Source organism: Mobula hypostoma, chromosome 3 (genome assembly GCF_963921235.1).
Source record: "Mobula hypostoma chromosome 3, sMobHyp1.1, whole genome shotgun sequence".
Taxonomy (NCBI): Eukaryota; Metazoa; Chordata; class Chondrichthyes; order Myliobatiformes; family Myliobatidae; genus Mobula; species Mobula hypostoma.
Window position 1 is genome coordinate 40632815 of NC_086099.1, and position 14321 is coordinate 40647135.

The 14321-nt window shown below is 38.9% G+C and overlaps 1 protein-coding gene across 1 annotated transcript in view; it reads left to right on the forward strand.

Moving 5' to 3' along the window:
- Window positions 1–14321, forward strand: part of LOC134343336 (sodium channel protein type 9 subunit alpha-like) — a 144054-nt gene that overhangs the window by 41791 nt on the left and 87942 nt on the right. Inside the window, exon 9 of the mRNA XM_063042020.1 lies at window positions 1687–1869. Coding sequence (XP_062898090.1) covers window positions 1687–1869 — 183 coding nt within the window. The remainder of the gene's footprint in view (window positions 1–1686; window positions 1870–14321) is intronic.

The window sequence follows — 14321 nt, forward strand, 5'->3', positions numbered from 1 at the left end:
CAAGAGCTCTCTGATATCATGGCATTCCTTATGTCTTAACTTAAAGAGCATCAATAGGATATCAGGTTGTAGAAAAGCTGATAATAAATTAGAAACTATCGAAAAAAAATAAAATGATCACACCATTATCAAATGTCAATGATTCATACTAGTTCTGTTATCCATAGGAAGCAAACAATTTTGAAAGTAGAGACACCTCATTATACCTAGAGGATTTTCAAAACAGCATCCCACTAATAATCCAAGAGTGTAATTTCAGATCATTTATAGTATTTTTTCTTTTAAAAAGTGGTGCATTTATAACCTTGAACTTACTCTTACTATATAAGCAATGCATCCAGACAATTGAAAATTTCCTGCTGACAAGACCCTAAGCATTAGGGTGGCCCAGTAAGTTGGGGCACATGGTACCTGAAGTCAAAAAGAATCCAAGACTGGCTTGGTGATTGAAGCCAGAGGGTACTAGTGGAAGGTTGTTTTCCTGACTGGAACTTTGTAACCAGTCATACTGTGGGTGTTAGTGATGGGACCTTTGTTGTTAGTCATATATATGAATGTCTTGATAAGTAAGTTAACTGACAAAACAGATTGTTGTAATTGTAGGTAGAAAAGGTTTGGGGGACATATAGAGATCAGCTGAAAAGTTGGGTGGAACAGTAGAATATGAAATTTAATCTAAACAAATATGATGTGATGCATGTTGGGTCATCTAAGTAGATGGGGTCATGAAGAAAGTGTTTAGTTTGCTTGTCTTCATGGATAGGAGTATTGAGTGTAAAAGTTGGACATCATGTTGCAGCTGTTTCAAGATATTGGTTAGATCACACCTGGAAAACTACAAACGGTACATGCATTTCTCGTCATCACATTATAGAAAGGGTGTGTAGGATTATGAAAAGTGGAAAAGAGATTCAGCAAGATTTGCCTGGAATGGAGAGCTTTAGTTACAAAGAGATATTGCAAAAGGCTGGGATGGTTCTCAATGGAATGCAGGAAGTAGAATGACATTATAGTGGTCAATAAAATTATATGCAGTATAGATAGATAGAATCCTTTCCAAAGGGGAGAAGAGTCTAAAACTAGAGCACGTAGGTTCAAGTAGAGAGGAAAAATATTTAAAAGAGATTTGAGTGACAAGTTTTTCCACAGAGGATAGTGGGAATACAAAGCAAGCTGTCATAGAGATGGTGGGGGAAGGGGGGATGTGGTAGATCAAAACACCGTGCTAAAACATTATTTGGATGGATACATGCATGGGAAAGAAATACAAGGATATGGGCCAAACTACGATTTAGTTAGATGGACATTTTAGTCATTGTGGATGAGTTGAGCCAAATGATATGGTTCTGTGCTATTTGGCTTTATGATTCTGTTGTAAAAGGAGTGTTTAGACAATTTAATCATGCTAATACAACTATAACATGAAAAACATAGTTGCAAGTATGATAGTTGTCTATCCACTTGTACTGCCAAGAATAATTCCCATAATAATAAAAGTTGTTAACAAAACATACAATGGAAAACAACAATGCTTTTTTTTTATTTTCCAAAGGTTCAAGTTTCATATTTGTAGATTCAGTAGACTATTATGTAACCTTTATGGAACAAAATGAATATTTCACCTGTCCATGCTCACTGTTTTTCACTCATCAAATCTTTTTCATGTGATATTATGTTATGTTACAGGAGGCATTTGCAGGAAATAGAATACCAAGATGGAATTTCAGAGGCTTTTACAATTCCTTTATAATGGTGTTTCGAATTTTATGTGGAGAGTGGATAGAACCATTATATGATTGCATGCGTTGCTCAAAGATCTACTTCTGTCTCCCGCTGTTCTTGCTGACATATATAGCTGGAAATTTTCTGGTAAGGGCAGACTATACATGCCTTCATCTGGCATCAAGGCTTTTCTTTATTACTATGATATTCTAAACGTCTTAGTACTTATAAAAAGAATGTGAAGTATGTTTAAAAAAATCATTCTATGTAGGTTATTTGCTTTCAATTTGGTAAACTAACCACAGCCAACTGTATATCAAATTTTTAAATGCAAATCCATTACTAATATCCTTACCATTCTTCGGCATTCATTAACAGATCTGTTGATATTTGTTCATATTTAAAGCAGTGATTTCTATTGCATTGGATTTGAAATGTAGGTATAATAATGAGTCTGTTTTGGCTCATTGTCTTGTGGAGTCTTGGTTCAAAGAAAAGAATGAAATTTCAATGGATGTTATATTATAGAAAACATGTTCATTACCATTTAGCAAAGCATAAAGAGATTCAATCTAATTTATAAGACAAAAATTACCATAATATTTCTATAGCCAGGGCCAGGCAGGGAGGTGAAAAATGGTGGGCGGTTGAATGTTGGTGTTGGGTCTGAATGGTTCAACCATCAGTGTGGTTGAAAGTCAAAAACAGGAAGTGTCTGACTTCACCTACACTGAGTAACTAGAGTGAGGGTAGGACCAATCAGGGATAAAAGAGGAAGCATACGCCTGGATTCAGAGGAGGTACGGAGGTCCTTAATAAATACTTTGCTTCAGTAATCACCAGTGAGAGGAACCAAGGCAAATGTAAGATCAGCATAGAACAGGCTAATGTTCTGGAACATGTCGAGGTTAAGAAAGATGAATTGCTGGATCTTCTGAAAAATGTTAGGATAGATAAGTCCCCGGACGGGATATGCTCCAAGTTACTATGGGAAGCTAGGGAAGAGATTTTTGCGCTGTTGGTGATAATCTTTGCAACCTCACCAGCCGCAAGTAGTATTAGAAGATTGGAGAGTGGCAAATGTTATTCCTTTGTTCTGAAAAGTCAAAAAAGATAATTCTGGGAATTATAGATTCATAAGTCTAAAATCATTGGTGGGCAAACTATTGGAGAGGATTCCCAGAGACGGGATTTGTGAGGATTTGGAGAAGCATAGTCTGATTAGGTTTAGTCAATATAGTTTTGTTTTAATGGAAGGTGACATTCATCAAAATCCTCACATTTATCAAGGTCCCTCTCACTGATGAATGCTGAAGCAAAGTATTCACTAAGAACCTCCCCTACTTCGCCTACTCCATGCATGTTTTTCCCTTTTATCCCTGGATGGTCCTAGCCTCATTCTAGTCACCTTCCATAGAAACCATAGAAACCATAGAAACTACAGCACAGAAACAGGCCCTTTCGCCCTTCTTGGCTGTGCCGAACCATTTTCTGCCTAGTCCCACTGACCTGCACACGCACCATATCCCTCCATACACCTCCCATCCATGTATCTGTCCAATTTATTCTTAAATGTTACAAAAGAACCCGCATTTACCACCTCGTCTGGCAGCTCATTCCATACTCCCACCACTCTCTGTGTGAAGAAGCCCCCCCTAATGTTCCCTTTAAACTTTTCCCCCCTCACCCTTAACCCATGTCCTCTGGTTTTTTTTCTCCCCTTGCCTCAGTGGAAAAAGCCTGCTTGCATTCACTCTATCTATACCCATCATAATTTTATACACCTCTATCAAATCTCCCTTCATTCTTCTACGCTCCAGGGAATAAAGTCCTAACCTATTCAACCTTTCTCTGTAACTGAGTTTCTCAAGTCCCGGCAACATCCTTGTAAACCTTCTCTGCACTCTTTCAACCTTATTTATATGCTTCCTGTAATTTGGTGACCAAAGCTGAACACAATACTCCAGATTCGGCCTCACCAATGCCTTATACAACCTCATCATAACATTCCAGCTCTTATACTCAATACTTCGATTAATAAAGGCCAATGTACCAAAAGCTCTCTTTACGACCCCATCTACCTGTGACGACACTTTTAGGGAATTTTGTATCTGTATTCCCAGATCCCTCTGTTCCACTGCACTCCTCAGTGCCTTACCATTAACCCTGTATGTTCTACGTTGGTTTGTCCTTCCAACGTGCAATACCTCACACTTGTCTGTATTAAACTCCATCTGACATTTTTCAGACCATTTTTCCAGCTGGTCCAAGTCCCTCTGCAGGCTCTGAAAACCTTCCTCACTGTCTACTACACCTCCAATCTTTGAATCATCAGCAAACTTGCTGATCCAATTTACCACATTATCATCCAGATCATTGATATAGATGACAAATAACAATAGACCCAGCACTGATCCCTGTGGCACACCACTAGTCACAGGCCTCCATTCAGAGAAGCAATTCTCTACCACCACTCTCTGGCTTCTTCCATCGAGCCAATGTCTAATCCAATTTACCACCTCTCCATGTATACCTAGCGACTGAATTTTCCTAACTAACCTCCCATGCGGGACCTTGTCAAAGGCCTTACTGAAGTCCATGTAGACAATATCCACTGCCTTCCCTTCATCCACTTTCCTGGTAACCCCCTCGAAAAACTCCAACAGATTGGTCAAACATGACCTACCACGCACAAAGCCATGTTGACTCTCCCTCCTGAAACTATATTTCCATATTTCTGAGCTCCAGCCATTTTGCAATGAAGGATCAATATGCCATTTGCTACTCAACCTGCTTGCTGGACCTGCCTACACCAGAACACCTAGATCCACTCATTTTGCTCATCTGCAATCGTTTTTCCATTAAGTTTATTGCTTGCCTTAAGGTTTGAAATGCCAAACTTCACAATTTCCCATATTGGGCTCCATTTGCCAAGCTTTAACTCACTCATTCTATTTAACTTTATCTATTTGCAGAGCTCAAATGTCTACAACTTAAGTGTAAATGTCTTGCACCATACAGGATGTAGAGGGAGTAAATTCTTATCATTCTTTATAATTTATTAACCTTAACCCATAACTTTGATAGGTGCATACCTTCTGGGAACCAGTCATTTGGTAACTGCCTCATCCCTTCCAACCACCTTTTGCTGGTTTTGTTTAGTGTTTTGCCATCTTTCCTTTAGAACATAGAACATAGCACAATGTAGGTTCTTTGGCCCATGATGATATGCCAACTTTTTACCTACTCCAGGATCAATCTAACCCTTCCTCCGACATAGCCTCCCATTTTTCTTTCGTCCATGTGCCTAACAATACCTTACAATACCTCTTTACAATACCTCTTTACAATACCTCTTATCGTCTTCATATTCTTTTATAGGTTTCTCTGTATATTGGTTTGTCTCAGCTTCCTAAGTATTAAGGAATCTTTTCACTAAACTTAATATCTGAGTTAGCTTTCAGGAATGTACAGTACATAAATCAATAATAGAACAAAATAATCTCTATTAACTCTTTCAGCTATTGAAGATATGGAAAAAATTAATTTACAAGTTGATCAATTAATCAAGAAATAGTAACATCATTGTTATGTAATTACAACAGTAAGTTCTCTATCTAGTCCTTTGAAAGAAATATCTAGCAGTTTTCTTGCTTTTAGTCAGCTTTTGCTGAATGGGAGGACGTCACTAAGACTTCAAACTATTAATTTGAATGACTCCTGCCCCTTACCTGTCTCTGCAAATAATTGATAATTTTCTCTGATCCAAATATCATTCAATTCAGCCAAAAAAAAACAGTCATCCTAAACATAGCAGAGTTAGTAACACCTTATATAAAAAAATGGAATTCCTCCCTCACATGAACTGAACGTTGGCCTGAGTTGGCTTCAGGACAAGGTTCTGATTTCTAAAGACTAATGACTGAATTTATTAACAAAACTAAAACATCTTAATTCTAACACAGCTTTCTTGAGTTAAATATTACCTAGCTGACTGCACATTCCTTTAATGATTGCCATGCATCACTCACTTTATGAAAACATGACCATTCATTATCCTGACAAACCGGACCACACAAAATATAAAGAATATAATTGCCATGACAAGTTTGTTGACTATATACTGGTATAATCTGAAGTTCTATGACCACAAGGTCATTCCAAACAGTTTGAAGCCAATGTACTTTTAAAGTGCAGTTACTATGTAGGAAATATAGGACCAAAAGACAAAGGAGCAGAATTGGGCCATTCAGCCCATTAAGTCTACTCCACCATTCTATCATGGCTGATTTATTATCCCTCTCAACTTCATTCTCCTGCCTTTCCCACAACCATCGATCCCCTTACTAATCAGGAAACTATCAACCTCCGCATTACATACGTATACCCAGTGACTTGGCCTTCACAGCCATCTGTGACAATGAATTCCACAGATTCACCACCCTGAGGCTAAAGAAATTCTTCCACATCTCTGTTCTAAAGAGACATTCCTTGTATCTGAGACTGTGCCTCCATTCCTAAATTCCCCCACGATAAGAAACATCTACTCCACATCCACTCTAACTTGGTGTGGGGTCTGAATGTTTAACTCTTGGATTAGATTCTTTTAATTGTCATTTTCTTTTTAGTTTAACAATTAATTATCTGTTTGTATTTTATAAAATTACTTAGAGACAAGGAGCTGCTTTCTATGATTCCTAGTGGCTATAGTATGCAAATAACAGTATAATATGCCTTTAGTGGTTATACAAACTATAATTCTGAAATGCTCTGGAAGCTTCTTTGTACTGCATTAAGTGCATAAGTACTTTCTAATTGGTTTATTCTATCTAGCGATTTGAATGGAATTTTTCTTACCTCTATGAGTGTAAAATTGCTAAACACAAAGCTGTGCTATCTTAATCTTCTTGAATCTCAGCTTTACCTGTCACTGTCTGTTCGGTTTTCTTCTGTTCTATCAACTATTAATAAAACAATCATGAAGTAAGTCTTGTGCCTCATTCCTGACTTCCAAAAGAACCTTGGATTAAGACACCAGAATCTTATTAAGTGGCATTGCTGGCAACAGGATATTCCAGAGTTTAGAATTTATAAACATTTGAAGACAAGTACTGGAGTTTCTAGCCTGCAACAAAAGGGTTAAGAGCTTCCTCTGTTCATCTGGTGTCCGAGAGATAAAAAAAAAGTTCCAGCTTTGAATGCCAGATGGAAATCAGGATTGAGGACTACTGCATTGCTATTTAAGAAGAAAAACAACTGTGAAAATATTGGTTGCAATCTAGTTGGCCCTGACCTATTTGGTTACAATCTAGTGTCACATGGTGATCTATTTTGGTACTTGGTGAAAATAGTGGTTGTACAATCTATTCGGTTGTAATCTATTTGGTTGCTGGATCAATCTATGGTTGTTGGATCAACTAATGCAGTTGCTAGATCAATCTATTAGCTGTTTGGTTATAATCTATTAATATTTCAAGGTCACACTTAAACTGATAAAAGTATGTATAAACTAAGATTGAATCAATGACCAACATTGTGAAATATACGAAGAACTCCTACCTGAATAAAATATCTCAGTTGGATAAAATCAATGAAAAAGTCCAGACAAAATATACCAACAGTGTTGAGTTTATTATGATGCAGAAAATGCCTAAGGGAAAGAAAATGGCTGCTACTGATTTAGATATAAAACTGTGTGGTCAGTTTGATCGAATCTATGAATGATTGAAAAGTTAACAAGGTGAGTAAAGCCTTTTACTAATTGATGGAAACACAAAATTTATGATAAACTACAAAAACAGTATGATAAAGACAGTGAAGAGTCTAAAGAGAATATCTTTACATGCATTACCCAAATGAGCAAAAGAACAACACGGTAATTCAATTGACGTGCAATGTATGAAGTTTCGAAACAAACAGAAAAAATATAAGAAAGTGCAGCCATGAATTCGAGTTGGCAGCCGTGCTAGTGACGCTTCCAGTGACACTGCTAATAATGCTAATACTGCCGACGATCCGCCCAGGAAACAACTACTTCTGAACCTCCACCTGAGGAATTACAACTCAGGTCAAACAGTCTCACTCTACAGCACCACCATTCGAACTCTGGAGAACTCAAGTATACGACATCTGAAGTTCAAGGAATTACAGGATGGACACGACATGGACTCTATAGCAGGCTTCTAGAGACGTAAGTGAGGATGACAGTGATGAAACACTAAGATTAACAGTTATGTCACAGCTTGTTCTAATAAAGACCAAGGGAGTGAAGACACAGGACTGAAGCTAAGGCCACTGTTAACCAATGTACTGACAAGCTAGCAGCAGATCCATCAACTATTGCTCAACCACAAAACAATCTGCTGAATGACAGCAAGTGCTCAGATGAGCCTGTGACCCTAAATGAAGAACAACTGGAAGCTTATCAAACTTTAAAGGTACCATTGTGTACTGAATCTGCATTAATAATCCCCTGTACAGGTAGACTACCTACACTATGTTAACGAGAAACATGAGTTTCTGAGTGGAGGTTTGTGACTAGTGGTGTGCCACAGGGATCAGTGCTGGGTCCATTGTTATTTGTCATCTATATCAATGATCTGGATGATAATGTGGTAAATTGGATCAGCAAGTTTGCTGATGATACAAAGAGGTGTAGTAGACAGTGAGGAAGGTTTTCAGAGCCTGCAGAGGGACTTGGACCAGCTGGAAAAATGGTCTGAAAAATGTCAGATGGAGTTTAATACAGACAAGTGTGAGGTATTGCACGTTGGAAGGACAAACCAACGTAGAACATACAGGGTTAATGGTAAGGCACTGAGGAGTGCAGTGGAACAGAGGGATCTGGGAATACAGATACAAAATTCCCTAAAAGTGTCATCACAGGTAGATAGGGTCGTAAAGAGAGCTTTTGGTACATTGGCCTTTATTAATCGAAGTATTGAGTATAAGAGCTGGAATGTTATGATGAGGTTGTATAAGGCATTGGTGAGGCCGAATCTGGAGTATTGTGTTCAGTTTTGGTCACCAAATTACAGGAAGCATATAAATAAGGTTGAAAGAGTGCAGAGAAGGTTTACAAGGATGTTGCCGGGACTTGAGAAACTCAGTTACAGAGAAAGGTTGAAAAGGTTAGGACTTTATTCCCTGGAGCGTAGAAGAATGAGGGGAGATTTGATAGAGGTATATAAAATTATGATGGGTATAGATATAGTGAATGCAAGCAGGCTTTTTCACTGAGGCAAGGGGAGAAAAAAAACCAGAGGACATGGGTTAAGGGTGAGGGGGGAAAAGTTTAAAGCGAACATTAGTGGGGGCTTCTTCACACAGAGAGTGGTGGGAGTATGGAATGAGCTGCCAGACGAGGTGGTAAATGCAGGTTCTTTTTTAACATTTAAGAATAAATTGGACAGATACATGGATGGGAGGTGTATGGAGGGATATGGTGCGTGTGCAGGTCAGCGGGACTAGGCAGAAAATGGTTCGGCACAGCCAAGAAGAGCTAAAGGGCCTGTTTCTGTGGTGTAGTTTCTATGGTTCTATGGTTCTATGACTGCATGATGTCAGTCTTAACTCAAGGACATGGAGACCAATAGCATCCCCTTGTTTATTACTTTGCCAAAGATCTGGTTCTGTACAAGAATGGTTCCTCAATAATTGAGAGAGGAATTTGAATGGCTGGATGGGCAGTTGTTTCTGAAACTGAAATGCTGGCATTAGGAAACCTGGTTCCTGGTACCTCTATGCAATAGGCAGAACAAAAAGCTTTGATTGAAGTTGCAGGTTGTCAGAAGGAACATCAGCTAATATCTATATGGTTTATTGATATGCTTTTGAAGATGGTCATGATTTTGGAAACATGTGGAGACAAAGAGAATTTCTGTAGAAAGCCCAATCAAGAATGGCCAGCTTGTACAAGTACTTACGGATGTCATACAACTGCCGTCAGAAGCTGTCATATTAAACTGTAAAAGCCAGTCCAAAATGAAATTACAAAACGGGCAGCACCGGAAGGGGTAAAAGAAATACTGGGAACATTTACAATGAACCCGACAACTGGAGTTATGGAAATAAGTTGAATTCTGTATCACAGACAAACATACACGATTATCTGATTATCAGATAACACGATTATCTGGCACAGCAAATACACTCTCTAAGACACATTGAAGTGCAAAAGGTGATCAACAGATTCTCCTAATGGTTGTGGAATCCAAAGTTCAGGGCACAAGCTCAATAAATGTTTGAAAGAAGCAAGATATGCCATAACACAAATTCTGCAGCACCGGAAAAGCTACCACAATTAAGTGTTCCTGCCCAACCTGGTACAATTTTCATACTACAAGTGAACTGCATTATTTTGCCAAAGCGTCAGAGTTACTCAGACATGCTGGTAATAGTGAACAAGAGTTCAAGATGGGTGAAAAATATTCCAGCAAGGAAATCCACTGCCACACACACAGCAAAAATTATCAACAATGACCATATTCCTAGATAAAGACGATCATGTCACATCGATTTCGATAAAGGAAAACATTTCACTGGGAATATTTTTCAGGAATTACGTCGACTGATGAACATTGAATAGTCCTTTCATTGTCTACATCACCCAGAGTCATCAGAACAAGACAAATGAATGAATGGTATCATCAAATTATGGTTGACGAAGTATCATGAGGAAGACATACCATGTCCTGTGGTTCTTCCTATGGTCTAGTGAGGTATCAGAGCAACCCCAAACAAGAAAATTATATTAAGCGCATTTGAGGTGATAACAGGGATGTCACTGCTGGGAGCCCTTGATCTCGCAAAGGCTGATATACACATTATGACAGTTTGGTTAATTATTGTGTGAAACTATCTCAAGCTGCCCACTCTGCTTCTGAACAGATTTCTGTCGCTTGGTAAGAACCAATAGCAGGAGGTTCTTCCCAAGCAGGTGAGTCCTGATTAAAAAGACACAAAAGGAACCATTGGTAGCTGGATCGAAAGTCCCCTATCAAGTACTGTTAATTACTAATTTGGCCATGAAAATAAAAGGTAAAAGTAAATGGACACACACCAACCACTGCAAGTGAACTAAATGCTGTGGATAACATGCTGGTATCCTTTTGGTCATAGTGCTGGGCTACAGTGAGCCAGAAGACTTCAAGAAAGTCGACAACTACTGCACATTATAATGTTTATTTGAATGTTGTTGTTGTTATCTTTTTGCCAATTTTCCATACTCATAATGTGCCAGTTGAAATGACTTTTCATGTATTACTGATGATTAGGAAAATATTACAATTCAACAAAGCTCCTGTCAAGTAATAAGAAATGGTCTAAGTTTCATGGAACAATACTGTACACACTTCATGTGGAAATGGAGACTACACATCTCTTCCACATAATTGGTTAGGATCTGGTTATTTAGGGCATGTTTTTCTTGCCATGAGATGTACACGCAACATGCCTTTACCTCCCAGTCTGGAAGTAAACGAGACATTTCAGAAGGAGATTGCTTTGCATCAATTTTATTCCCATTTTAGAATCATAGAGTCATCGAAAGCTACAGCACAGAAACAGCCCTTCACTCATTTAGTCTGTGCCGAACTATTTAAACAGCCTAGTCCTATCGACCTGCGCATAGCCCTCCGTACCCCTCCCCATCCATGTATATATTCAAACTTCTCTTAAAAATTGAAATTGAATTCGCATCCACCACTTTCTGGCAACTCATTCCTCACTCTCACCAACCTCTGAGTGAAGCAGGTTCCCCTCATGTTCCCATTGAACATTTCACCTTTCACCCTTAAACCATGACCTCTAGTTGTAGTCTCAGGGAGTATGGTGTTGCAAGGAGAATAAGAGTTTAAAAATGATGCTGCAGACTTATAAAGACTAAGCAATGACATTGCTGAAAACTAATAACAGTAATAATCGCCATGCATAAGATGGTTCTTCAAAATCATAGATATGACATTAGATTTTCTCTTAGCAGTTTAGAGAGGGAACATGTGCAGCTACGGGCAATTATACATACTGTCTAATTGGTTTATTATCTATAGATTTGATATTATCTATAGATTTAACTAAACACAAGGCAGCATCATCTTAATCTTTGTGTCTCTGCTTTCCCTATCGTTGTTCAGTGTTCTTCTGTTCTAAAAACTCTCACTAAAATGACCATAAAGCAACAAGTTTTGTGCCTCATTCCTGACTTCTAAAAGAACCTTGGATTAAAACACCAGAATCCATAGTGGCTTTTCAATATTCAATAGGTTTCAACGAGATCCCCACCTCATTCTTCTAAACTCCAGCAAGTACATACCCAGCGCAATCAAATGCTCCTCATACGTCAAACCTTTCATTCTGAGATTATTCTCATGAACCTACTCTGGGCCTTCTCCAATGTCAGCACATTCTTTCTTAGGTAAGCAGCCAAAAACTGCTCACAATACTCCAAGTGCAGTCTGACAAATGCCTTATAAAATCTCAGCATTATGTCCTTGCTTTTATATTGCCTCTCGAAATGAATGCTAATAATTGCATTTGCCTTCCTTACCCCCAACTCAAACAGTAAGCTAACATTTAGGCAATCCTGTAAGATGACTCCCAAGTCCCCTTGCACCTCTGATTTCTGAATTTACTAAATCTGTCTACAACTTTATTCCTTCTACCAAAATGCATGACCTTACACTTCCATCTTCCACCTCTTTGCCTATTTTCCTAGTCTATCTAAGTCCTTCTGCAGACTCCCTGCTTTTCAACACTACCTGCCCATCCATCTATCTTTGTACCATCAACAAATTTGGTCACAAAGCCATCAATTCCATCATCCAAATCATCGATATATAACATGAAAATAAGTGGTCTCAATGCTGACTCCTGCAGAACACCATGAGTCACTAACAACCAACCAGAATAGACCCTTTTAACCCCCTTTCTTTATCTCCTGTCAGTCAGCCAAACTTCTGTCCATGCTAGTACAGTATCTTTCATGTAATACAATTGGCTCTTATCTTGTTTAGCAGCCTCATGAGCAGCACCTTGTCAAAGGCCTTCTGAAAATCCAAGTAAACAACTTGTTATTTCCGCAAACAATTCCAACAGATTTGTCAGGCAGGGTTTTCCCTGAAGGAAACAAACCATTATGACTTCAGCCTATTTTATCACATGCCCCCAATACCCCAAAACTTCATCCTTATTAATGGAACTCCAACATCTTACTAAGTCAGACTGACAGGCGAATTATTTCCTGTCATTTGCACACCCCCTCCCAACACACCACATTTTAAAGAGTGTAGTGACATTTACAGTTTTCCAGTCCTCCGGAAGCATTCCAGAATCTAGTGATTGGAGCCAACTTCATCAAACATTATTGTGACAATTATCATTTGTGGTCTGTTGAATGTGGATTCAGTATCAGGCCCAGTGCCAGGCATATCAACTCTACTGCTCTTTGGCATAGTGCCATGAGATCTTTTAAGTTAAATAGACTGATTAAGACTACAGTACATCAGTTTTACAGACAATCTACAGATGGCACTGCCTACTTTGCCTCAAATTGTTAGCATTGATTTCTATATTCTAACTTCTGACATAGGAACTAAGCCCAGAACAACTGTCCCTGAGTCAAACATGCTACCAACTAAGCCAGGAAGGAAAATTAGATTTAGTCGATGCCATGAAATAAGTGCTCTTACTTTGAAATTGCCTTCAAGTGCATCTACAGTAAACAATACCCAGATAAGCTTGGGCAAATTAAGGATGCATTGGGCTCTTGAGTAACACACATACATAATACAGGACGAACTCAATGGGTCAAGCAGCATCTATGGAAAGGAATGAAGAGTCAACATTTTGGCCTGAGAGTCTTCATCAGGACTGATCATGCAGGTAGAAATCTTAGACCACAAGACATAAGATATAGGAGCAGACATATGAGGTCGACCTGAGGGTATCCTTCAGTTGGATACTGGCCCAGACAGTGTAGCAGGCCAAGTACTGAAGACCTGTACTAATCAACTAACTGGAGTGCTTACTGACATTTTTAACCTTGCACTTCGGCAGTCTGAGGTACCCAGCTGCTTCAAGCAGGCTTCAATTATACCAGTGCTCAAGAAGAATGTGGTAGCCTGCCGCAACGATATCATCCAGTAGCATTGACAGAGGCTGGTGATGAATAATATTGGCTCCTGCCTGAGGAGCAACTTAGATCGGATCCAATTTGTCTATCATCACGATGGACAACAGCATTTTATTGGCTCTTCGCTCAACCATCGAACATCAGGACAGTGAAGATTCATATATCAGGATGTTCTTCATTGACCATAGCTCTGTATTCAACACCATCATCCCCTCCGAACTAATAAGCTCCAAGGTCCATGCCTCAGTACCTCTTTGTGCAGCCGGATCCTGGATATCCTCACTTGCAGATCCCAGTCTGTTTGGATTAGAATCACCGTCAGCTCCACAATCACCATCAGCATAGGTGCACCACAGGGCTGTGTGCCTAGCCCCTTGCTCTACTCACTTTATACTTATGACTGTAAGGCCAAGTACTACTCCAATGCTATACTTAAGTTTACTGGTGGTACTATTTTTGCTTGCCAATT